The sequence below is a fragment of the Schistocerca americana genome, chromosome 2 (assembly GCF_021461395.2).
Source record: "Schistocerca americana isolate TAMUIC-IGC-003095 chromosome 2, iqSchAmer2.1, whole genome shotgun sequence".
Taxonomy (NCBI): domain Eukaryota; kingdom Metazoa; phylum Arthropoda; class Insecta; order Orthoptera; family Acrididae; genus Schistocerca; species Schistocerca americana.
The window spans coordinates 833,461,399-833,485,543 of record NC_060120.1 but is presented as its reverse complement, the minus strand read 5'-3'; the positions used below and the strand labels follow the sequence as shown (position 1 = coordinate 833,485,543).

The 24,145-nt window shown below is 39.3% G+C and overlaps 1 protein-coding gene across 1 annotated transcript in view; it reads right to left on the bottom strand.

The window, feature by feature from the left end:
- Window positions 1-19,076, bottom strand: part of LOC124594467 (laccase-4-like) — a 182,963-nt gene extending 163,887 nt beyond the window's left edge. The window contains exons 1-2 of the mRNA XM_047132841.1: window positions 18,980-19,076; window positions 3,480-3,700 (exon numbers count right to left, since the gene is read on the bottom strand). Of these exons, the coding sequence (XP_046988797.1) occupies window positions 3,480-3,700; window positions 18,980-19,049 (291 nt within the window). The 5' untranslated portion in view covers window positions 19,050-19,076. The remainder of the gene's footprint in view (window positions 1-3,479; window positions 3,701-18,979) is intronic.
- Window positions 19,077-24,145: the final 5,069 nt, after the last annotated feature.

The window sequence follows — 24,145 nt, the reverse complement described above, 5'->3', positions numbered from 1 at the left end:
GTGTAATTGAGATGCTCATATTTAGAATGTGATGCAGTAAACACAGGTGGAAAAGAATCAGCAGTTGCACCATGTTACGATAGGCACTGACATGTTAAATTGTTTGTGGAGGCATGGTCCAGTTTGAGCTTTTGTGCAACTGTTGCATAGTTTAGCCCTGCTGACGATAGTCCATAATACAGAGCTAGTTTGATGAGAACTGGATGCAACTTGTTATAATCTAACCTGAGCATGCTATTTGTGGTTGGTAAGACACTAGCACAAGAATTGTGTTGGATAGTATTCTGAATTGTTGCACTGTCCAATGAACATTATCCAGGGCACTATGTAATAAGCAAACAGCATGTGGTAAGATGGCTGCCAATTGTTTGTTCAGCACATCGGACCATGTTGGTATGGAGTTTGGGTGCTCATATCCAACACACAGTGCAGAAGATGTGGAAGGCGCAAGATTCACATTTGATGTACGCTGTGGAATAAACTGATTCAAAGAACAGTCTGTTGGTGTATTGTCCTCGAACTATAATAAGAGACCATTGTTGTGAGTCATTGATGAAATTGTTCACTGTCCATGTGATCACTATAGAGATTAACAACACTCTCACTTCCAACTGTATAATCAGCACAAAAATGACATTGTTCTTTATGCACTGTACTCAGGTTTCTGATGTAATCAGCACTGATTCGGTGGTTCTGTAGATTGTGTTGGTCACCTTGTTATCAAGGGATCTGACTGAATATCATTGAACAGCAAAATGACACACATTCAGAGGGAAACATGGTGTCACCAATGTGGAAGTAAACTAGTAAGCCGTACTAGAACCACTACTGAATCATGTACGATATGGTTTTACATGAAACAATGGAAATTCCACGTTGCAACTCAATGAGTCACCTTTATGGCGAGTAGCAATCTATCACAATATGGTTATACATGAATTGTTTTATTGCATAGAGATAATTTACAGAGCTTCCTCACTGTTAAATCAAGAATGCACTGCTAGTCTCTGCTTTTTCTCCCCCAAAGATTCTCTCCCTGGGATGCCAGAGAGTTTTCAAGTTCTCGAAGCTCTTGTTGTTCCCACAAGAGTAGGTGTATCTGTGTTTCTTCACTGCCATGACCACAGGAACTCTTTCTGTTACTTTCCTTTGGACATGGCTAAGACCAGTCCCATTACACTTTTGGCTTCACTGGATGACTACTTTGGATGAAATCACTGGAATTTCCATAAATTCAGTAAGTCTCTTAACAACAAATCCTGCACCATTTGTAGCCTCATTAGCATTAAGGTCACTTATGAGCTCAGTTCAAGCAATTTCTTAAAAAAACTTTTAATGTGAGGATCTTGCTACAAGGTCCAAAAGGACATAACTCAGTCAATTTCTTTCCCAGACATTTCATGAAATTAGTGCTACCTAGATTCCATAAACACAACCATGCACAAAAACTGCTTGCAGTAAAGCCTTCCAGACTATTTGTTTCCTCAGTTGCAGATAAGATTTGAGAAAATCGTTTTTTTGTTAATATTTTGTCAAGATATCTTTCTGGTACACACAAAACTTCCCTCATAAAAAGAATAAGGCCTCCTCTAGTTGCGGGCACAATGTCAAAACAATGAGTCTATGCTTTTGTAAATTATGACAATACGCATCTCTGTAAGTTCTTAATCAAATGTATAGATGGCAGATAAGTAGTCTTCACACCTATGTTTAAGAAAAGTAAGAACAACAAATCTCTCGTAAAAGGTACATTTTCTGCCCACGTTGTAGATGTACATTTACTTGATGACAGACTATTTTTTACTTGAATCATGAATGTTTTGGTCCAGCACCATGTTTTATTTTCCTATTATGTATCTTTGGTCTCATGTTGTCAGTGACATCCTCACTAAATCCCAAAATAATTTTTTTACATTTTTTTCCCCTCTTTTGTCACATTAAGATGCCTCGAAAGCTAAACTTCCTGTCTAGTGGTCATGTCTGTGTTCTTTACCTACCAGTACATAGATTGCTTGATTGTACACTGCTGGAATAAAAATACTACACCTTTTCCAATTCACTCAATATTTATTGTTGCTAAATGCATATGGAGTATATGAAATGGTTACATTTATAGATCAATAGTTCAAGTGGTTCTGAGGTACCAGGTATTGACCTATGCTGAAACTCCCATATTAGTACATGGTGTAGACTCTATGGGCACTAATGCAGCCACTGACTCTGGTATCCAGTCAGTCATGTAGATGAAGAATACTGTACTGGAATACATTATGCCATGCCTGCTTGACCTTTTCATGTAGTTATGTATGAGCTACTTGGTTGACGAGTCACAGGAGTCACTCCTTGTCCCATCATATCCCACACATGTTTGATTGGAGAAATGTCTGAAAATCATGTTGACAAAGGAAGTTGCTGCACATTTTTCAGAGAATGTTGAGTTTCATGGGTAGTCTGTTGGTGACCATTATCATGTTGGAGCAACACATCACCTTCCTGTTGCAAGAATGGCAAAAGAACAGATCTAACAACATTCTACACATACTGAGCTCAGGTTAGCATTCCCTCCAGAAACACTAAAGGTGAACCAGAGTCATAGCTTATCACACTCCAGCCTGTAAGCCTGGGACAGAGCCATTGTGTCTTAGACTAATGTACTCTATGAGACAGCGCTCACTGGATCAATGTTGTATGCACAAATGAGTATTGCATGCATGCAGGCAGAATCCGCTTTCATTGCTGAACACCATGGCACTCCATTCTGTTATCCTCTTGATCCTCTGATGGCACCAGTAGAGCCATGCATGTCAATGCTGTGGCCTGAGTGGAAGCAAGGCTAGAGATACGGGTCTCCTTAGTCCCACTGCTCACAAGCCCTCTTATCCATGTTGTGGTAGTGGTACAATCTGCCACTACTTCCTTTACAGTACAATGATATTGGCGTGTGTCTGTGGTGTGTGGACATCCACAAACTCATCTATGGGTGTGAGAGTGTACAAGTGACTACTGGTGCCAGCATCATTGCACAATTGACACAACACGTCCTACTTAACTAGCAATTCTCCAAAAGTACCATGCCATCTCTCAGAAGGCCACAATTTGACTGCTGTCAAATTCACTCATTTGCCCATACAAAGCACGTGTGCATTTCTGTGACATGGTTGCCTGTTTGCTTCACGTGTTTTCATCATACTGAGCCTTCTGCCTGTGAACACTCCCTACCCCAGGGTAGACACAGATTGCACTCTTACAGCTATGCCACTATTCTACCTGTTGGTGGATGATGCTGAAACCATTATCAGTACATCTGCTAATGCCAAGTGGCATATGCTGCTATCAGATCAAAACTGATGTTGTCTTTCCAGGCTTACTAATTTTATTTTCTGTCAGTGTATTTCTATCTTAAGTTTACAAAATGCCAATGTGACAATAACATGTTTTTAGCTTTTTTCTGTTAGTTACTGTCCAAATGAATACATTACCAATATTGCAGGCCCTGGTATGCGCTGGTTAACAACTGATACAGAACGCACTGCCCCACCAGCTGTAATACATCCAGGCTTGCTGCAGTCTTCTTCAACATCTGGGCAGTCTCCACATTGAATGCTCATTGTTGTGAATAAGCCAACAGTAAAATTGTAGTGACATATCATAGGATCTTCATTTTCTTTGCATTCTCTGTAACAGGGATGTGCTGTTCCACCTACAGTAAAAGAGAATAGGATAACTAACAATTGAAGAAAAAGCATTGAAACAAATATCTAGCTAAAAACACTTTGTGTGCAGCTGTGACTGAAAAATTAAATTTATTGAACTGTCCTTCATATATTAAATGAAGGTTGTTACTCGCAGATTTATAATTTTTCAGGCCAATAGTCATAATGTCAGGTCAGTTGACACTAATGGTTTCAGAAAAGGCAAATCTACACAAACAGCTCTCTTCAGTTTCCTAAATCTTGTTTACAAAGCTATTGAGGACAAGGAACTGACATGTGGGTTGTTTTTTGACTTTTCTAAAGTGTTTGATCTTATAAATCATAATCTACTGCTGTTAAAACTGTAAAATTATGGTGTCCATGGTATTTCCTATGAGTGGTTCAAGTCATTTTTAACTGATAGGAAACGAAGAGTACAAATTTATCAGGATCGAAATGTGCACCATTCTGAATATAAAAGAGTTAATTATGGGGCGCCCCAGGGCTCGGTATTTGGACCATTGATTTTTATTAATGACCTACCACAACAGTTTTCAACAGCTGATGATACCAGCTTCATTATGAAAGGGAAGAATGATTATGAGATGCACCAAAAATTGGCAAAATAGCAAAAGTGGCAGAAAAATGGTTTAAAGATAACTGTTAGTTGTCAATCACAAGAAAACTGTATGGATGAACTTCAACCATATAAGGAACAAAAACAGGACCAATATAAAATTCACATTATCAAATAGCCAAATTCAGCAAAATAATCACATAAAACTTTTAGTATTATGGGTGTATGAGCTTCTAAGATGGGAAAAACATGTAGAAATGATAACAAAAAATTAAGTAAGTACTGTTACATATTGAGAGTGCTTGAAGATTGCTGCAATACTGAAACCGTAGTGCTTATTATGCATATATTTATAGTCTACTGAAGTATGGTATAGTATTCTGGGGAAATATCCCTTTTGCAAAGGAGTCTTTCAAGCTCCAACAGAAAGCTGTAAGATTAATAAGTGATGTTGCTTGCAGAGCACTATGTAGAGGTATCTTTAAGAAATTAAAAATCATTACCTTACCATCTATATTTATATTTGAAAGCATCTGTTCATTAAAAACCACTAAGTTTCAACTTTGAACAGTGAGATCCTCAATTATCAAACAAGGAACAGGGATGACTATCATAGGGATGTGCACAGAAAATCAATATATCAGGATAGTGCTGTTTACAAACCAAAAATTCTGTATGGTGCATTGCCAGATAGCATCAAAAAATACCAAGCATTAATACATAAAAAAGAACTAAAAAATTTACTAATAAACAGCAGCTTCTACAGCATTAATCAATACTTGGAATTTTGCTCAAATCTGTAGGTCTGCTTCATAACTCTCTAAACAAAAATTCATAGTTACCAACCATTCCTAGATAAAACCAAACTTCTTTCATCCATGTATTTATCTAATTATGCACCTAGTGTTTGTGCCATATGTTGCTATGCCTAGTTAACTAAAGTACTTGTATTTAATAGTTTTAGTAAAATCAACCAAGGGGTTTTGCTAGCTTTTATTCTTTCAGTACGTTCATTTATAATTTTATAATCAAATTAAAAAGAATAATGTTTTTGTTGTAAAGATGTGATGATACCAATGAAAAGATTTTGTACATGATGTAAATATGTAATATTTTGTACTGTTCTGTACTTTGATAAGTCAAATATCACGAATGTGATAATACGGGAACTAAATAAATAAATAAAATTAAATAAATAAATAAAATAAGATAAATATGCTGCCCAACATAATAGAATGGGTGGTGTTACTTCAATTGAAATGACATCATGTATTGCATATTTTTACTTAGTGGTTATATTGAAGTACCAAGGCAAAATATGTACTAGGAAACAACGGTAGACTCCCATAATAATCTTGTTGCTGGGGTTCCTTCCCACAGTAGATTCAGATTCATCATGTCAAAGTTTGGAGCAAAATAACTGATGATGGTTGAAGTAGAGAAGATATAAAATGTAGACTGGCAATTGCAAGGAAAGCATTTCTGAAGAAGAGAAATTTGTTAACATCGAGTATATTTAAGTGCCAGGAAGTCATTTCTGAAAGTATTTGTATGGAGTGTAGCCATGTATGGAAGTGAAACATGGACAATAAACAATTTGGACAAGAAGAGGATAGAAGCTTTCGAAATATTGTGCTACAGAAGAATGCTGAAGATTAGATGGGTAGATCACATAACTAATAAGGAGGTATTGAATAGAATTGGGGAGAAGAGGAGTTTGTGGCACAACGTGACAAGAAGAAGGGACCGGTTGGTAGGACATGTTCTGAGGCATCAAGGGATCACCAATTTAGCATTGGAGGGCAGTGTGGAGGGTAAAAATTGTAGAGGAAGACCAAGAGATGAATACACTAAGCAGATTCAGAAGGATGTAGGTTGCATTAGGTACTGGGAGATGAAGAAGCTTGCACAGGATAGAGTAGCATGGAAAGCTGCATCAAACCAGTGTCAGTACACAATTCCAGAAAAATGCACCATGTGGAAAAAAGAAGAAAATGCTGTAGAATCAATGAGCCAATGGTGCTTTACTTCAATAAACATGAGTGAAAGAAGTTCATTAGAAAAAAACAATATGGCCCCACTAAAAAATATGGAATGGAACTACAAGGACTGGATACATTGTGTGGATGGATTCTCATCAAGGTTCGAGCACTACTCTACCAGAGAACTACAAACACTTGAGCTTAGGAAAAATTGTTATTCTTCAGATTGCCCCATACTCCCCTAATGGACAGTAAGAAGATATTTGAAAGTAAAGTTCTATGTACTGACTTGACAGAAAATCATAAGAAATTTTGGTCTTATGTCAAAGCGGTAGTTGGATCAAAACAAAATGTCCAGACACTCTGCGACCAAAATGGTACTGAAACAGAAGATGACAGACCAAAGGCCGAAATACTAAATGTCTTTTTCCAAAGCTGTTTCACAGAGGAAGACTGAACTGTAGTTCCTTCTCTAGATTGCCGCACAGATGACAAAATGGTAGATGATGAAATAGATGACAGAGGGATAGAAAAACAATTAAAATCACTCAAAAGAGGAAAGGCCGCTGGACTTGATGGGATACCAGTTTGATTTTACACAGAGTACGTGAAGGAACTTGCCGCCTTCTTGCAGCAGTGTACCGTAGGTCTCTAGAAGAGCGTAGCGTTCCAAAGGATTGGAAAAGGGCACAGTTCATCCCTGTTTTCAAGAAGGGATGTCAAACAGATGTGTAGAACTATAGACCTATATCTCTAACGTCGATCAGTTGTAGAATTTTGCAACGCATTTTATGTTAGAGTATAATGACTTTTCTTGAGACTAGAAATCTACTCTGTAGGAATCAGTATGGGTTTCGAAAAAGACGATCGCGTGAAACCCAGCTCATGCTATTCATCCATAAGACTCAGGGAGCCATAGACACGGCTTCCCAGGTAGATGCCATGTTTCTTGACTTCCGCAAGGTGTTTGATACATTTCCCCACAGTCATTTAATGAACAAAGTAAGAGCATATGGACTATCAGACCAATTGTGTGATTGGATTGAGGAGTTCCTAGATAACAGGACGCAGCATGTCATTCTCAATGGAGAGAAGTCTTCCGAAGTAAGAGTGATTTCAGGTGTGCCGCAGGGGAGTGTCATAGGACCGTTGCTATTCACAATATACATAAATGACCTGGTGGATGACATCAGAAGTTCACTGAGGCTTTTTGCAGATGATGCTGTGGTGTATCGAGAGGTTGTAACAATGGAAAATTGTACTGAAATGCAGGTGGATCTGCAGCGAATTGATGCATGGTGCAGGGAATGGCAATTGAATCTCAATGTAGACAAGTGTAATGTGCTGCGAATACACAGAAAGATAGATCCTTTATCATTTAGCTACAAAATAGCAGGTCAGCAACTGGAAGCAGTTAATACCATAAATTATCTGGGAGTACGCATTAGGAGTGATTTAAAATGGAATGATCATATAATGTTGATCGTCGGTAAAGCAGATGCCAGACTGAGATTCGTTGGAAGGATCCTAAGGAAATGCAATCCGAAAACAAAGGAAGTAGGTTACAGTACACTTGTTCGCCCACTGCTTGAATATTGCTCAGCAGTGTGGGATCCATACCAGGTAGTGTTGATAGAAGAGATAGAGAAGATCCAACGGAGAGCAGCGCGCTTTGTTACAGGATCATTTAGCAATCGCAAAAGCGTTACGGAGACGATAGATAAACTCCAGTGGAAGACTCTGCAGGAGAGACGCTCAGTAGCTCTGTACGGGCTTTTCTTAAAGTTTCGAGAACATACCTTCACCGAAGAGTCAAGCAGTATATTGCTCTCTCCTACATATATCTCACGAAAAGACCATGAGGATAAAATCAGAGAGATTAGAGCCCACACAGAGGCATACTGACAATCTTTCTTTCCACGAACAATACGAGACTGGAATAGAAGGGAGAACTGATAGAGGTACTCAAGGTACCCTCCGCCACACACCGTCAGGTGGCTTGCGGAGTATGGATGTAGATGTAGATGTAGAATAAATCCCGGAGGAAAACCACTGATTTCAGAAGTGACGTGTCTAGCAACATGGCAGCTGCAAGACGGAATGACAATAGTGTGGTGACAAAAGCTTCGAACTCTACACCTGTAAAGCTACTATGCACACTAATGATTTTGTCAGAGTGAAAAGAAAAGCATAGCTAGCAAACAACTTCAAATTATGCATCTTTAAACTGAAACATGGGTGGAGTTGATTGGGATAATCGAAACATAAGCCACTGCAGGACATCCATCAGAGGGAAAAATGGTACTTCAACTTGATAGTGCATTGCATTGACGCAGTTGAACAAAATGCATGGCAATTTCAAAGACATGAAGGTAATGGGAAACTGGATCATATCGAATTTCGTAGCCGTATTGTAACTTCCATCCTGGAAATAAATGCCCAAAGCCAAAAGAAACAAACTCACTTTAGGCCTGCTATATACACTCCTGGAAATTGAAATAAGAACACCATGAATTCATTGTCCCAGGAAGGGGAAACTTTATTGACACATTCCTGGGGTCAGATACATCACATGATCACACTGACAGAACCACAGGCACATAGACACAGGCAATAGAGCATGCACAATGTCGGCACTAGTACAGTGTATATCCACCTTTCGCAGCAATGCAGGCTGCTATTCTCCCATGGAGACGATCGTAGAGATGCTGGATGTAGTCCTGTGGAATGGCTTGCCATGCCATTTCCACCTGGCGCCTCAGTTGGACCAGCGTTCGTGCTGGACGTGCAGACCGCGTGAGACGACGCTTCATCCAGTCCCAAACATGCTCAATGGGGGACAGATCCGGAGATCTTGCTGGCCAGGGTAGTTGACTTACACCTTCTAGAGCACGTTGGGTGGCACGGGATACATGCGGACGTGCATTGTCCTGTTGGAACAGCAAGTTCCCTTGCCGGTCTAGGAATGGTAGAACGATGGGTTCGATGACGGTTTGGATGTACCGTGCACTATTCAGTGTCCCCTCGACGATCAACAGTGGTGTACGGCCAGTGTAGGAGATCGCTCCCCACACCATGATGCCGGGTGTTGTTCCTGTGTGCCTCAGTCGTATGCAGCCCAGATTGTGGCGCTCACCTGCACGGCGCCAAACACGCATACGACCATCATTGGCACCAAGGCAGAAGCGACTCTCATTGCTGAAGACGACACGTCTCCATTCGTCCCTCCAAAAAAAATGGTTCAAATGGCTCTGAGCACTATGGGACTCAACTGCTGAGGTCATTAGTCCCCTAGAACTTAGAACTAGTTAAACCTAACTAACCTAAGGACATCACAAACATCCATGCCCGAGGCAGGATTCGAACCTGCGACCGTAGCGGTCTTGCGGTTCCAGACTGCAGCGCCTTTAACCGCACGGCCACTTCGGCCGGCCATTCGTCCCTCCATTCACGCCTGTCGCGACACCACTGGAGGCAGGCTGCACGATGTTGGGGCGTGAGCGGAAGACGGCCCAACGGTGTGCAGGACCGCAGCCCAGCTTCATGGAGACGGTTGCGAATGGTCCTCGCCGATACCCCAGGAGCAACAGTGTCCCTAATTTGCTGGGAAGTGGCGGTGGGGTCCCCTACGGCACTGCGTAGGATCCAACGGTCTTGGCGTGCATCCGTGCGTCGCTGCGGTCCGGTCCCATGTCGACGGGCACGTGCACCTTCCGCCGACCACTGGCGACAACATCGATGTACTGTGGAGACATCACGCCCCACGTATTGAGCAATTCGGCGGTACGTCCACCCGGCCTCCCGCATGCCCACTATACGCCCTCGCTCAAAGTCCGTCAACTGCACATACGGTTCACGTCCACGCTGTCGCGGCATGCTACCAGTGTTAAAGACTGCGATGGAGCTCCGTATGCCACGGCAAACTGGCTGACACTGACGGCGGCAGTGCACAAATGCTGCGCAGCTAGCGCCATTCGACGGCCAACACCGCGGTTCCTGGTGTGTCCGCTGGGCCGTGCGTGTGATCATTGCTTGTACAGCCCTCTCGCAGTGTCCGGAGCAAGTATGGTGGGTCTGACACACCGGTGTCAATGTGTTCTTTTTTCCATTTCCAGGAGTGTAGAAACCGTGACAAGGTGTTTATAACGCAATGCTGGTTGGCATGTAAAGTGTTTCATGACCTGTCCTACAAAGTGACTGTTTAAACATGCATTTGATCTACTGTCAACTGCAATCAACTTTCACACATAATAAATTTCACTGTGTTTGTCATAAACAACATAATTATAATCTGTGGTAAACTTACACTTATATAACTGACATCCTACATACATAACACCCTGTTAATCATATAATAATTAGTCTTTAAGCATGAAACTACTTTTGACAGTTACATGATCCCCGTGTAACACATTTCTGTAAGAAATACACAATTCTTTACAAGAAATTAATTCAGTCTCATCTGGGTTAAAACTGCAAGACTAGGAAGGATATAAAATAATAAAATTTATTTATTGTACATGTAAAGCATAGTAGGAAGAATATCTGATTAAATTTGTCAGTGGTCCAGGGGTGAGGTGTAACATGTCTATCCTTTGGGATAATGTATAAAAAAAAAAAAAAAGTGCTGTAACTTACCAAGTGAGAAAGCGTTGGTATGTTGATAGAGACAACAAAAAACACACAAACACTAGCTCTACAATTTTGCTTCCACAATTTTTTCTCAAAGTTCGGGGCTTTATTGTGAAAAACTTACAAAAAAAATTATGAGTCATAGTACTGCCCATCGCTGGCCACTACATTCTCTCATCTTTTGGATAGCATACGAATCCCGTGGCAGAAGAACTGGGCGTCTTCTGCGGGGATCCATGAATCAATTCAATTTTGCACTTGCTCATATGATTGGAAGTGCTGAACAGCCAGACTGTATAATACTGATCAAAAAAGGTGGTAGTCAGAGAGAGAAACATATGGATAATGTGGGGGGAAGGATAGGACTTCTCATTTCAACTTTTCCATGTATATTTTGACAGGTTTTGCGACATGGGGCCGAGCACTGACCTGCTGGAAAATTACCTTTCATGTCTTTTGCTGTATTGTGGCCATGTGTGTTTCAGTGCTGGGCATGAACACATCATTTGCTTTTGATAACGATGTCATGTGACTGTCTTCGTCTGTTTCAGTAGCTACGAAAACATTCTGTCTTCCTCCAACATGCCAGTCTTCGACATCAAAATCACCATTCTTAAGGCATTGAAAACATTCTCTGCATGTTCTTTCACTACTAGTTCCCTCACCATTGGTCCTACCCAGCATTTTAAGAGCCACAGTCACAGATTTCTTCATATTAAAGCAGAAAATTAAAACTTCCTGCAAATGGCGAGAAATGGGTACATAAGTTGATGTACTTAATCGAGTATAACCTTATGATGCAATCACAAATCAACCAATATTTTTATGGCATTATCTTTACAGATGCCTAAGCGTATTGTGTTACACCTATGACCAACCACCTGGACCCCACTTGCCGCTACTGCCATCTATAACAAAATGGCAGAAGCAATGTTGTAGACCTAATAGTTTAATGGTTTTACCTTCAATGCCATAGAATTCAGTTTTACAGAAGTGATGTGTGCTCTACACAGTCAGAAGCTTTACTTAGATAACAAAAAGTGGCTTGAGAAAAGCCTGTATCCTCAAATGTTTGATGTATGTATTTGACTACAGAGTCAACTATTTGACAAATTTTTCCTAAAACTGTACTGTGATTCACTAATTATTCCTAGATTTTCAAAGTAAACATATAATTGTTGGAAAATTACACATTCCAGTACTTCAGAAAAAGCCAGGACAACATAAATTGGCCTGTAACTTGAAGGTGAGTCAGTATCTCCTTTTTTGTGTACTGGAACTACACTAGACACTTGTAGCTCATCAGGAAAATATCCCTCAGCAATGCACTTTTTTATGCAACACGTTAAGGGATACACAATACAATCTATTACTTTCTTTAATATGTTAAAATATGTGTCATATATATCTACACTGTTTGATGTTTTTAGATGTTTTACTATTCTAAGAGACTAAGAACAGTAAAACGGCTAAAACCTCCAGAGAGTGTAGATATATGTGACATATCTTGCAACATGCTAAAGAAAGTAATAGATTGTGTTGTGTATCCCTTAACATACTGAATTTAGGGAAGAAAACAGGAAACAATCCGTTATTTAGTCAGAGTTTTATACAAATGTTCAGCGTGAACCAGGTTGTGGAGAACCAAGATGTGGATCAGTTGATCCATTTTTCCACTTGTTTGGTTCATCTTGAAGAATTTATCCAGTTATGCTCACCGTCTGAAGCTCAGCAAAGAACAATGATAAAATATTATATATAAATGTGTTATTTACTTAGTCTTACTCCAAACTATAAATTGTTCAGTAGGTTGCACATAAAATTTAAGTAAAGAATTTGTAGCTTTATTTTTTTTCTGGCTCCAGTTACTCATAATTCACTTTTGTTTACAAAATTCATGAGTTTTGCCCTCTTGGTGCAAATTTTAGTCCCAGTTACATTATTTAACAAAAGTCAGAAAGCCACTTCATAGCACTGAATATTGTACTAAATCTGAGTATAGGTGAATATAATCCAAGTTGTCAAACCTGGTTCTAAAATATGAGCATGAATTTCTCTGACTTCATGAGTTTTGCCCTCTTGGTGCAAATTTTAGTCCCAGTTACATTATTTAACAAAAGTCAGAAAGCCACTTCATAGCACTGAATATTGTACTAAATCTGAGTATAGGTGAATATAATCCAAGTTGTCAAACCTGGTTCTAAAATATGAGCATGAATTTCTCTGACTTCTACAGTACAGTTACAAGCAAATGGAGATTAATCAGTAGTGGAGAATGGAAGATGTTCTGTTGTGTGTCTCTGCACTAACGGACCTACCAACAGTAAATTTTCATTATTTAATAACTTTTATTCAGAGGGATCTTGGAATGTTGTATTATAATTCTACAGGCAACTAGTTACACATAGTGAAGCAAAGTCTACTGTACCCAAATACTATCTCATGTCTTTGTTGTAACAGGCATGATCAAAAAATAGAAAGTGTCTGCTAATGGCACATATGACTTAAAGCAAAAATGTATATAGTGAACATACATGTCTGCTACCCATCCTACCCCACTTATAAGAGAGAAATAAAACATGAAAGAAAAATTAACACTGTCACCCCTATGTTAATTTATTTCAGTTCAGGTGAGTTTCTCAGCCCACTCCTTTCACAAGTACTGATCAGAAGCAGGGCATTGAAGCTTGGCTTAGCAATGCAGTTACAGGAATTTGATAAAATAACACATACTTATATGTGTATTACATATTATTCCTACACATTAACACATTATATTCCTCCAGACTTCAGATGTCTGTATGATGAACACTCAACAAGTATTTTACTGATGCATTTTACTCACATTTATGAAGAATGAAACAACAGCACAGCCAACAGTATTGTGCTACCATGATAACTAGTCTTTTGCTGCACAGAATGCTGGAGACAGAGAAAGAGAACCACAATGCTCACGGTTGTTGAGTGGGTTGGAGCTGTGGTGAAATTACTTCCCTCCATATACATTCTGAGCTGACAACTCAATCGCGCCATACAGATCAGATGGATTTAATGAAAGCGCATTACAGAGATGTTCATGTTGAAATGTGGTGCTTATTTGTAGTAATGGCTATGAAGTGAATTATATGGAGGCTCTCATAACCCAGGTACTCAATAAGTGGAAGAGAGATGACTTTTGAACACCTATTTAAAATCTGGGCTGACAGTGTGTAACAACACCGTTAGAACGCATAGGTTGGCATTGTTCCAACAATGATGCCTTCCAAGTTCTACAGACCACCATTAATAAGAGGAAGGGACCAAGTTAATGGTGGCAGCATTGTATAAGCTATTTTCATAAAGGATATAAACTGGAAGATATATGTGACATTATCGGTAATCATGTGTACTCAACTTTCGTAGTGCATGCAACTGCTGGTTACGAAATAAACACCATTAAATTAGTGTCATCAAAATGTTGGAAAAAATGCCATGTTATTAATAGTTTTTCACAGAGCACTTCCTGTGGAATACCAGTATTCCACAGAACATAGTTTGGAAAACCCTGCTGCCAAGTAATGTTGATACAGCAGTAGTAGCCAGATCACCTCTGATTTGCATTACAAAACTTTCTTTTACTTACACCATCAACTTTATACTATAGACCACATCATACGAATGATGATGGAAGAAGGAAAGATCCAATTCATCATTCTGCTCATACTTTGTCACTTTGCCACCACAGCCCCTTTTTGCTTCACATATCATATTGGAGGATTTCAAGACATTTGAATGTTAATGTGTGTACTGGGCCAGAATCAATGTAGCAGTAGAGCATGCTATCCAGTCTTGTCATGCTTGTGCCCAAAATCACTCACTACTGGAGCAATATTTCTTACCTTGACCTATATCTGAGCAACTGTGGATGAGAATTAACATAGATTTTATGGACCCTGTTCAAACAGAAATGTGGTTGCTCATGATCAATGTGCTCTGCAATTTTTCATATGCAGCATCACATCTATACAGCACTTCAGCATCTAATGTCACTACCCTATCTAAGTATCTTTCAGAATTAATAATTATATGTTAATAACTTAGTGGATAAATGTAATGGTACAAAACAACATTTTTAACAGCACATGCCAGTGATGAAGGAGGCATTTTAAGGAATACACTTCGATATTTTGCTTTGGTGGTGAGAGTCTTCGTAAAATGAAATGATACTAAATACTCATACTTTTGTTGATTGTGCCAGTTGAAAATACTCAGTTTTCACCATTTCATTCCTAAGTAAGAAAGTCCAAGCCAACAATCAAAAACTGACTAATAATTTTTCCATTGTTTCTGCCACTGACATATTTATATTTTCCCAACAATTCCTATTGAACATTTATTTGTTACAATGTCATCATAATTGATTATATTGCATACAGACAGTTTCATAAGAGCTTTCTTGTCATAAATTATTTAATATTTTCATCTTAATTCATTACTTTATGAAGATTGATTTTACTGACCTAGGTGCCACAAATATTTTTCTCTTCTATAGCGTTTGCTAAATTTAACACAATAATTTTTGAACTTTTTTTACAGGCTTTAATGCTTACCCTATATACATAAACACAGTAATTTAAGATGGAGGTATATTTCTAATCAATTCTAGTTAGAAAAAGACAAATTTCTGCAAAATTTTAGAATTTGTATTACGTAAATAATAGTGAGTCCCAGTATTGAATATTTTTATCTGACATTATTAACTAAGTACAAAAGGAAGCAAAATCTTTTAATTAATGACCAAAAAAGTCAACTGTCTACTCAGAACTGTATGAAAATGCCTAAAATTCCAAAAAGACAAGCTATTAATAAAAAAAATGTACGTGTGTTGGGTGATCCACCAAAGTATCGCATATTTCACACTGGGACAATTTTATTTTGAATGACAGCCCAAATCCAGACAATGGCCCCAATTTTTGTAATATGGGGCATTTATGACTGTGCGTGACATAATGGCCTCCAGTTTATAGCTTAGCCTTTAAACAGTTCTGCCAGCACAATGGCATAGAGCATTGTCCCTTTCACCCACATCTAATTCTCAGGCAGACCTGATGGTAAGAACATTTAATATGCAAATGAAGAAAGCTATTATACTATATTGTGTGAGGACACTACAGATCCAGCCTCATCAAGTACTGTAGCACAGCCAAAATTCAGCATGGGAACAGATCAAGTAAATTACTGCCTATACAGTGAAACCAGAACCCCTTCCCACATTTAAATTACCATCACATGTACTCCCAAGTCTGGGCTCACAACTCTGACAGAGTCCTGGGGCTGATTCAAAGCACTGTGACTGGTCACAGGGGCCATGAGCTTTTCGTAGTTGTGGTGCAATGGGAGTGGTTGGTGTGCCACAGGAAACAACTGTAACAATGATGTACATCATAGACAGTGGTGAATCCTCCTCAGACAGTCACAGTGGACACAAAAAGGGTGCCAGGGACACCATAGCCCTGTCCAAGGACCTAGGTGCACCCTGCGGTCACTTCCAGTCACTATAACACCAATGCCACACCAGCCCACTGCTAGCCATAGTGACTTGCAGAAGGACTAGCAAAATGATGATGGATGTCAGTTGAGATGGAGGAACCCTTCCCAATGACCCAGCTCCTCAAAGCAGCCAATCCGCTGGATGTAGGCCCAAGTAGTAACTTGAGCAGCAAGGTCCATACTGCGCACCTACACTGCAATCAGTTGGTCTCACCTTTGACATCATTATGCAGGAGGTAATGGATGATGTCACTCTTGCACATGCTTCTGGTCCTGGAAGCCTAATGTGCCAGTTAAAGGAGGGAGGAATTTAATACCCTATGCTAATATTGACTTGGAGGTAGAGCACATGACTGAATATAAGCTCTATGTGCTGGTGCCACATCAGTATACTATACATCTAGACATCTGGGAATTACACACATGGAGCCTGATTCAGTGTGTGCTGCTTATTTCTACTTTTGGCACATGTAAATCATTTTGATTTGTTAAGAATTGCCAAGTTGCAAACCAGGTTCATTATTCTCCTGTTATATCTGATTTGACTGTTAGTCCTTTATCAGCATCCTTGTATCATCAGCAAACATCATAGTTTTTCAAGAGTCCTTGACTGTTCCAAGTAATTCATTTGTGTAGGTAAAATAACATAACCAGACCAAGCACAAGCCTTGTGGGAGACCGTATCAATGTTTCCCCACTCTTAATTTAGTTTCATTCCTGTTAAACCATTTGTCTCCTCTGTTTGCTGTTGCAAAAGAAAAACTCTCTTTAAAGGTAGCAGTATGCCCTTAATGCTAAGTCATTTTAATTTCCCTAGGTTCAATTTTCCTTCACGCTTAGTAGCAGAGCTACCACCAAGTTCAAATTTCATACTTTAAAGAAAGTGTGGGAAGCACCAAAGTTTGAATCTCATACTTCAACAAAGTTCAAGAAAAGCCAAAATCATCATGAGGTAGCGAGAACAGTTAAAACAACAGATCTGATGTGAATGTGTAAAATAATAGTAAGCTTGTGTACAGCAGACAATACATAGAGTGAAATAATAAGTGACTTATACTGCAATGAACTGACTTTGCCATTGTTAGGAACATGCTTAAATAGCAAGTGGCTACACACATTTCATGAATGGTTCTCACTTGCAACAGTTGCAGGGGCCCTGGCAAACAATTTTCAGCACAAGACAATGTAGCAGCAAAATCTATTCTGAATAAACCTGATCTATCCCTGCAGTTACTTCTGGAATATGTAGCTTTTAATTAATCTAATTTATTCTTCTCTTCTGCAAAATCAGCTTACTTTTGTGTAATAACCACTTCAACAGAGACATAGGTGAACTGCTCCACTCCCCATAAACGATGGGTTGGAACACTCAGTTCAAAAAATGCTGCTACCAATCACCATACTGCAGTGATATTTGAATTATCCTGCAGATATAGAGATCAGAGTCATTTAGATCTTTCAACACAATTCAATCTCTCAAATGCAGTAATTCAGCTAGATTTAAGACTAATAGCATGACACAGGTCACAGACAGCTGGCAGGAATATAAAAATTGTTACCATTCAAAAGAATATCATTCTACTCTGTAAGCATACTACTTTTGTTGTCAATTTATGAGATTAACTGGCCATATGCCTACTCTGTAAGCATACTACTTTTGTTGTCAATTTATGAGATTAACTGGCCATATGCCTTTGGACTTGCTTGATTACATTAAACATTCAAAAATGCAGTACTAGTGTGGCTGGAATCTGACAGCCCTCAACAATTTTCATATCTTGGTGGTATATGACATGTGAAACAAGAGCTCTTTATATCTGTAATGGTAGACATTTCTCCAACATATACTTCTCCCCATGATGATAGCAAGATAAAGTTTATGTTAGTGATTACTCAGCTACTGCATCTCTCTTTTTTCCTATCTCCATCCACCTTTTACAATTTCTTTCAGTGACCTTGGCATTTCTGTATTTTTTTCCTCTGTTTAACACCACACTAAAATCATTTATGAAAATGTCTTTCAGGGTGGTGATCAATTTCACTGGTCATATATTTTTTAATTGTTGACCTTAACAAGTTTTTATTTATTTTATCTATTTTTCAGTTTTTCTTCTCCAGAAATTTTATCACTTTGTATACAGTTTTGCACTTCTATTTTCTATTCTTTAATTTTTTTATAAGGCTCTTGGTAATAGTGCTTCATTGTGAACATACTTGTGACATAATAATCAGACGGTAATAACCAGCTAAACAGAAACCATCAAGATTTATTGGATCATGATATTAATAAAATCTAATTAGTATGAATAATTTTTGGCTAAGGAAATTTCAGGAGAGGGAAAAATGTTGAGGAAAGAGAAACGCCAAATGGTCTTACATTATAAAGGGCAGAGTACCAAAAATAAATACACAAATATACTGACAAAAGATAAGAGGCTAACACAAAGCAATACAACAGTAACAACTAGTGAAGAAATGACTGAGAAGAATGGCAAATATGTGACACTGAAATATTTGTTTTCCAGTTGCTTGGTCTAGAAACAGTATTGCTAATTTAATTTACATACCTGAGATTGTATAGTCATCAGAAGACAGTTCCTTTGCAGTCTGGAACAAAAATAATACAATATTGAACATAATTTTATTCTCTTTATTCTAAAATAGGTTACATCTACATACATACCTGCAAGCCACCATACCATATGCACATGGTAGAGGGGTACCTTTTGCAATTACTAGACATTTCCTTTCCAGTTCCACTCATAAATGAAGTTAGGGAAAGAAGTCTATCCAAATGCATCAATATGAGCCCTAATTTCTCTTATCTTGTATTTGCAGTCCATATGCAAAATATACATTGGTGGCAATATATTCTTCTGTAGTTTGCTACAAACACTGGTTCTCTAAATTTTCTCAATAGTGTTTCATGAAAAGAACATCCATCTCCCTCCAGAGATTCCTATATGATTTTACAAAACATTTCCTTAGTACACACATGTTGGTCAAAACTATTGCTAATCAGTCGAGCAGCATGCCCTGGAATTGCTCCGATGTCTTCACTGTTAATGATCCCAGACACTTGGGCAGTAATAATGAATGGATCACACTAGTCTTCTATACATGATCTCCTTTATAGATGAGTTACACTTTCCTAAACTTTTCCCAATAAACCAAAATTGACAATTTTCCTTCCCTGCTACCATCCTGTGTGCAGAACTATAGACCTATATCTCTAACATCGATCAGTTGTAGAATTTTGGAACACATATTGTGTTCGAGTATAATGACTTTTCTGGAGACTAGAAATCTACTCTGTAGGAATCAGAATGGGTTTCGAAAAATACGGTCATGTGAAACCCAGCTCGCGCTATTCATCCACGAGGCTCAGAGGTCCACAGACACAGGTTCACAGGTAGATGCCGTGTTTCTTGACTTCCGCAAGGCGTTCGATACAGTTCCCCACAGTCGTTTAATGAACAAAGTAAGAGCATATGGACTATCAGACCAATTGTGTGATTGGATTGAGGAGTTCCTAGATAACAGGACGCAGCATGTCATTCTCAATGGAGAGAAGTCTTCCGAAGTAAGAGTGATTTCACGTGTGCCGCAGGGGAGTGTCATAGGACCGTTGCTATTCACAATATACATAAATGACCTGGTGGATGACATCAGAAGTTCGCTGAGGCTTTTTGCAGATGATGCTGTGGTGTATCGAGAGGTTGTAACAATGGAAAATTGTACTGAAATGCAGGAGGATCTGCAGCGAATTGATGCATGGTGCAGGGAATGGCAATTGAATCTCAATGTAGACAAGTGTAATGTGCTGTGAATACACAGAAAGATAGATCCTTTATCATTTAGCTACAAAATAGCAGGTCAGCAACTGGAAGCAGTTAATACCATAAATTATCTGGGAGTACGCATTAGGAGTGATTTAAAATGGAATGATCATATAATGTTGATCGTCAGTAAAGCAGATGCCAGACTGAGATTCATTGGAAGAATCCTAAGGAAATGCAATCCGAAAACAAAGGAAGTAGGTTACAGTACACTTGTTTGCCCACTGCTTGAATACTGCTCAGCAGTGTGGGATCCGTACCAGATAGGGTTGATAGAAGATATAGAGAAGATCCAACGGAGAGCAGCGCGCTTCGTTACAGGATCATTTAGCAATCGCGAAAGCGTTACGGAGATGATAGATAAACTCCAGTGGAAGACTCTGCAGGAGAGACGCTCAGTAGCTCGGTACGGGCTTTTGTTAAAGTTTCGAGAACATACCTTCACCGAAGAGTCAAGCAGTATATTGCTCCCTCCTACGTATATCTCGCGAAGAGACCATGAGGATAAAATCAGAGAGATTAGAGCCCACACAGAGGCATACTGACAATCCTTCTTTCCACGAACAATACGAGACTGGAATAGAAGGGAGAACCGATAGAGGTACTCAAGGTACCCTCCGCCATACACCGTCAGGTGGCTTGCGGAGTATGGATGTAGATGCAGATGTAGATCCTTAAGTGATTGTTCCATTTCATATCATTTTGCAGTGTTACAACTAGATAATTAATTGACCTGACTGTGACAAGCAGGATGCCACTAATACTGCATATGAACATTTCAGGATTGTTTTTCTCATTCATCTGCATTAATTTACATTTTTTTTACATTTATAATGAGCTGCCATTCATCACACCAAATAGAAATTCTAAATCATCCTGTATTCTTCTACAGCCACTTAATGATAATAGATTCCCAAATACTAAATTGTCATCAGCAAACAGTCACAGACTGCTGCTCACCTTAACCACAGATTATTTACATATATAGAGAATGGGGTAGCCCTATCACAAATGCCTGGGGCACTCCTGATGATACCCTTGTCTGTGATGAAAATTCGACATTGAGGACAACATACTGGGTTCTATTACTTAAAAAGTCTTCAAGCCACACACATATCTGGCAAGTTTTTCTGTATGCCTTGACACTTGTTAACAGTTTGCAGTGGGGCACCATTTCAAATGCTTTCTGAAAATCGAGGAATATGTGATCTGTCTGTTTTCTTACATCCTTGTTTTAAAGGGCATCATTTGAGAAAAGGGCAAGGTGAGTTCCACATAAGCAAAGCTTTCTAACTCTATATCTGCTTCTATACTCTGCAAACCACTGTGAAGTGCATGGAAGCAGGTATGTCAAATTGTACTTGTCCTCACAATCCATATGCAAGTGGTACAAAGAGCATTATGGTATACTCCTAGAATCATCAATTAACATTGGTTCTTTCTCGGGATAGTTTACATGTTCCTTCAAGAGTCTATCAATACTGCCAGTTAGTCCTATGATACTACTCCCACACACTTAAGCAATATTCTAAAATGGGTTGCACAAGTGATTTTTAAGCAATCTCCTTTGTAGACTGATAGCATTTCCCCATTATTCTACCACCAAATTCAAGTCTATCACATGCTTTACCCACAACTGAGCCTATGTGATCATTCCATTTCATATCCTTACAAAGTGTTACACCCAGGTACTTGTACAAGTTGGCTGAGTCCAACTGCGACTCATTGATATTACAGTCATAGGCTACTACAGTTCTTCATTTTGTGAACTGCGTAATTTTTCATTTATGATGATTTAAAGCAAATTGCCAACCTTTGCATCACTTTGAAATCTTATCAAGATCTTCCTGAATATTTATGCAGCTTCTTTCAGACGGTACTGCATTATAGATAACTGCATCACCTGCAAAATGTCTGAGGTTACTATTAATATTGTGTGCAAGGTCATTAATATACAACATGGACAGCAAGGGTCCCAACACTGGGCTACACCCAAACTTACCTCTACATCTGACAATCGCCCTTCATCCAATAAACCTGTTGCATCCTCCCTACCAAAAAATCCTCAATCCAGTCTCAAATTTCCCTTGATCCACCATATGATCATTGTTTTGACAATAAGTGTAGGTGTAGTACTGAATCAAAAACTTTTTGGAAATTAATAAAAGTTGCATCTATCTGACTGCATTGATCCGAAGCTTCCAGTATGTCATGTGAAAAATGTGTGAGTCAGGTTTCTCAGCATTTGTTCTAAGATTCTACAACAAATCATTGTCAAGGATATTGGATGGTAGTTTCGTGGATCACTTCTACACTGAAGAGCCAAAAAAACTGGCACACCTGCCTGGTATCTTGTAGGGTCCCCGTGAGCAGGCAGTAGTGCTGCAGCATAACATGGCATGGACTTGACTAATGTTTGAAGTAGTGCTGGAGGGAACTGACACCATGAATCATGCAGAGCTGCCCACAAATCCATAAGAGTATGAGAGGGTGGATATATCTTCTGAACAGTACGTTGCAAGGCAACCCAGATATGCTCAACAATTTTAATGTCTGGGGAGTTCAGTGGCCAGCGGAAGTGTTTAAACTCAGAAGAGTGTTCCTGAAGCCACTCTGTAGCAATTCTGGAGGTGTGGGGTGTCACATTGTCCTGCTGGATTTGCTCAAATCCATCGGAATGCACAATGGACATGAATGGATGCAGGTGATCAAACAGGATGCTTACGTACGTGTCACCTGTCAGACTCTTATCTAGACATGTCAAGGATTCCATATCACTCCAACTGCACACATCCCACACCGTTATAGAGCCTCCACCAGCTTGAACAGTCCCCTGCTGACATGCAGGGTCCATGGATTCATGAGCTTATCTCCGTACCTGTACATGGCCATCCACTTGATACAACTTGAAACAAGTCATCCAACCAGGCAACATGTTTCCAGTCACCAACAGTCCAATACTGGTGTTGATATGCCGAGGCATAAAGCTTTGTGTCATGCAGTTATCAAGGGTACACGAATGGGCCTTTGGCTCCAAACGCCCATATCAGTGATGCTTTGTTGAATAGTTCGTATGCTGACACTTGTTGATGGCCCAGCTTTGAAATCTGCAGCAATGTGCAGAAGGGTTGCTCTTGTGTCATGTTGAACAAATCTCTCCAGTTGCCATTGGTCCCATTCTTGCAGGATCTTTTTCCAGCTGCAGGGATGTTGGAGATGATGTTTCACTGGATTCCTGATATTCACGGTAAACTCGTAAAACGGTCATACAAGAAACCACCCCCCCCCCCCCCCACCCCCCTTCATTGCTACCTCGGAGATGCTGTGTCCCATCACTCAAGAGTCAATTATAACACCACATTCAAACTCACTTAAACCTTGATAACCTGCTATTGTAGCAGCAGTAACTGATCTAACACATGCCTATACCAGTCTCTTTGGTACTTCAATGTACTGCCCTTCTTGTAGATAGGTATGACCTGTGCTTTCTTCCAACTACTAGGCATGGTTTCTTGTTCAAAAATCTAATACATATTATTGTTAGAAATGGGATTAACTCAGCCACAAACTCAGAATAGAACGTAATGTAAATGGATAGATAAAAAATCTAAGAACCTTCAACATCGCAGTGCATCAGCAATCGTTGGTTAGTTTTTTAATAGATAAAAAAATACTCACCAAGTGGCAGCTGGAGAACACAAACACAAAAAGGTTTAACTTTTACAAGGTTTTAACTTTTACAAAGAATTAACTTTCACTTTTTACTGGCAGAGGAGTTGAAGGGGAAGGAAGAGGGGCGAAGGAAAAGGCCTGGAGAGTTTTAGGAAATGGGGTACAGTTCAGAAAAGTCACCCAGAACCCTGGGTCAGGGGAGACTTACCGGACAGGACGAGA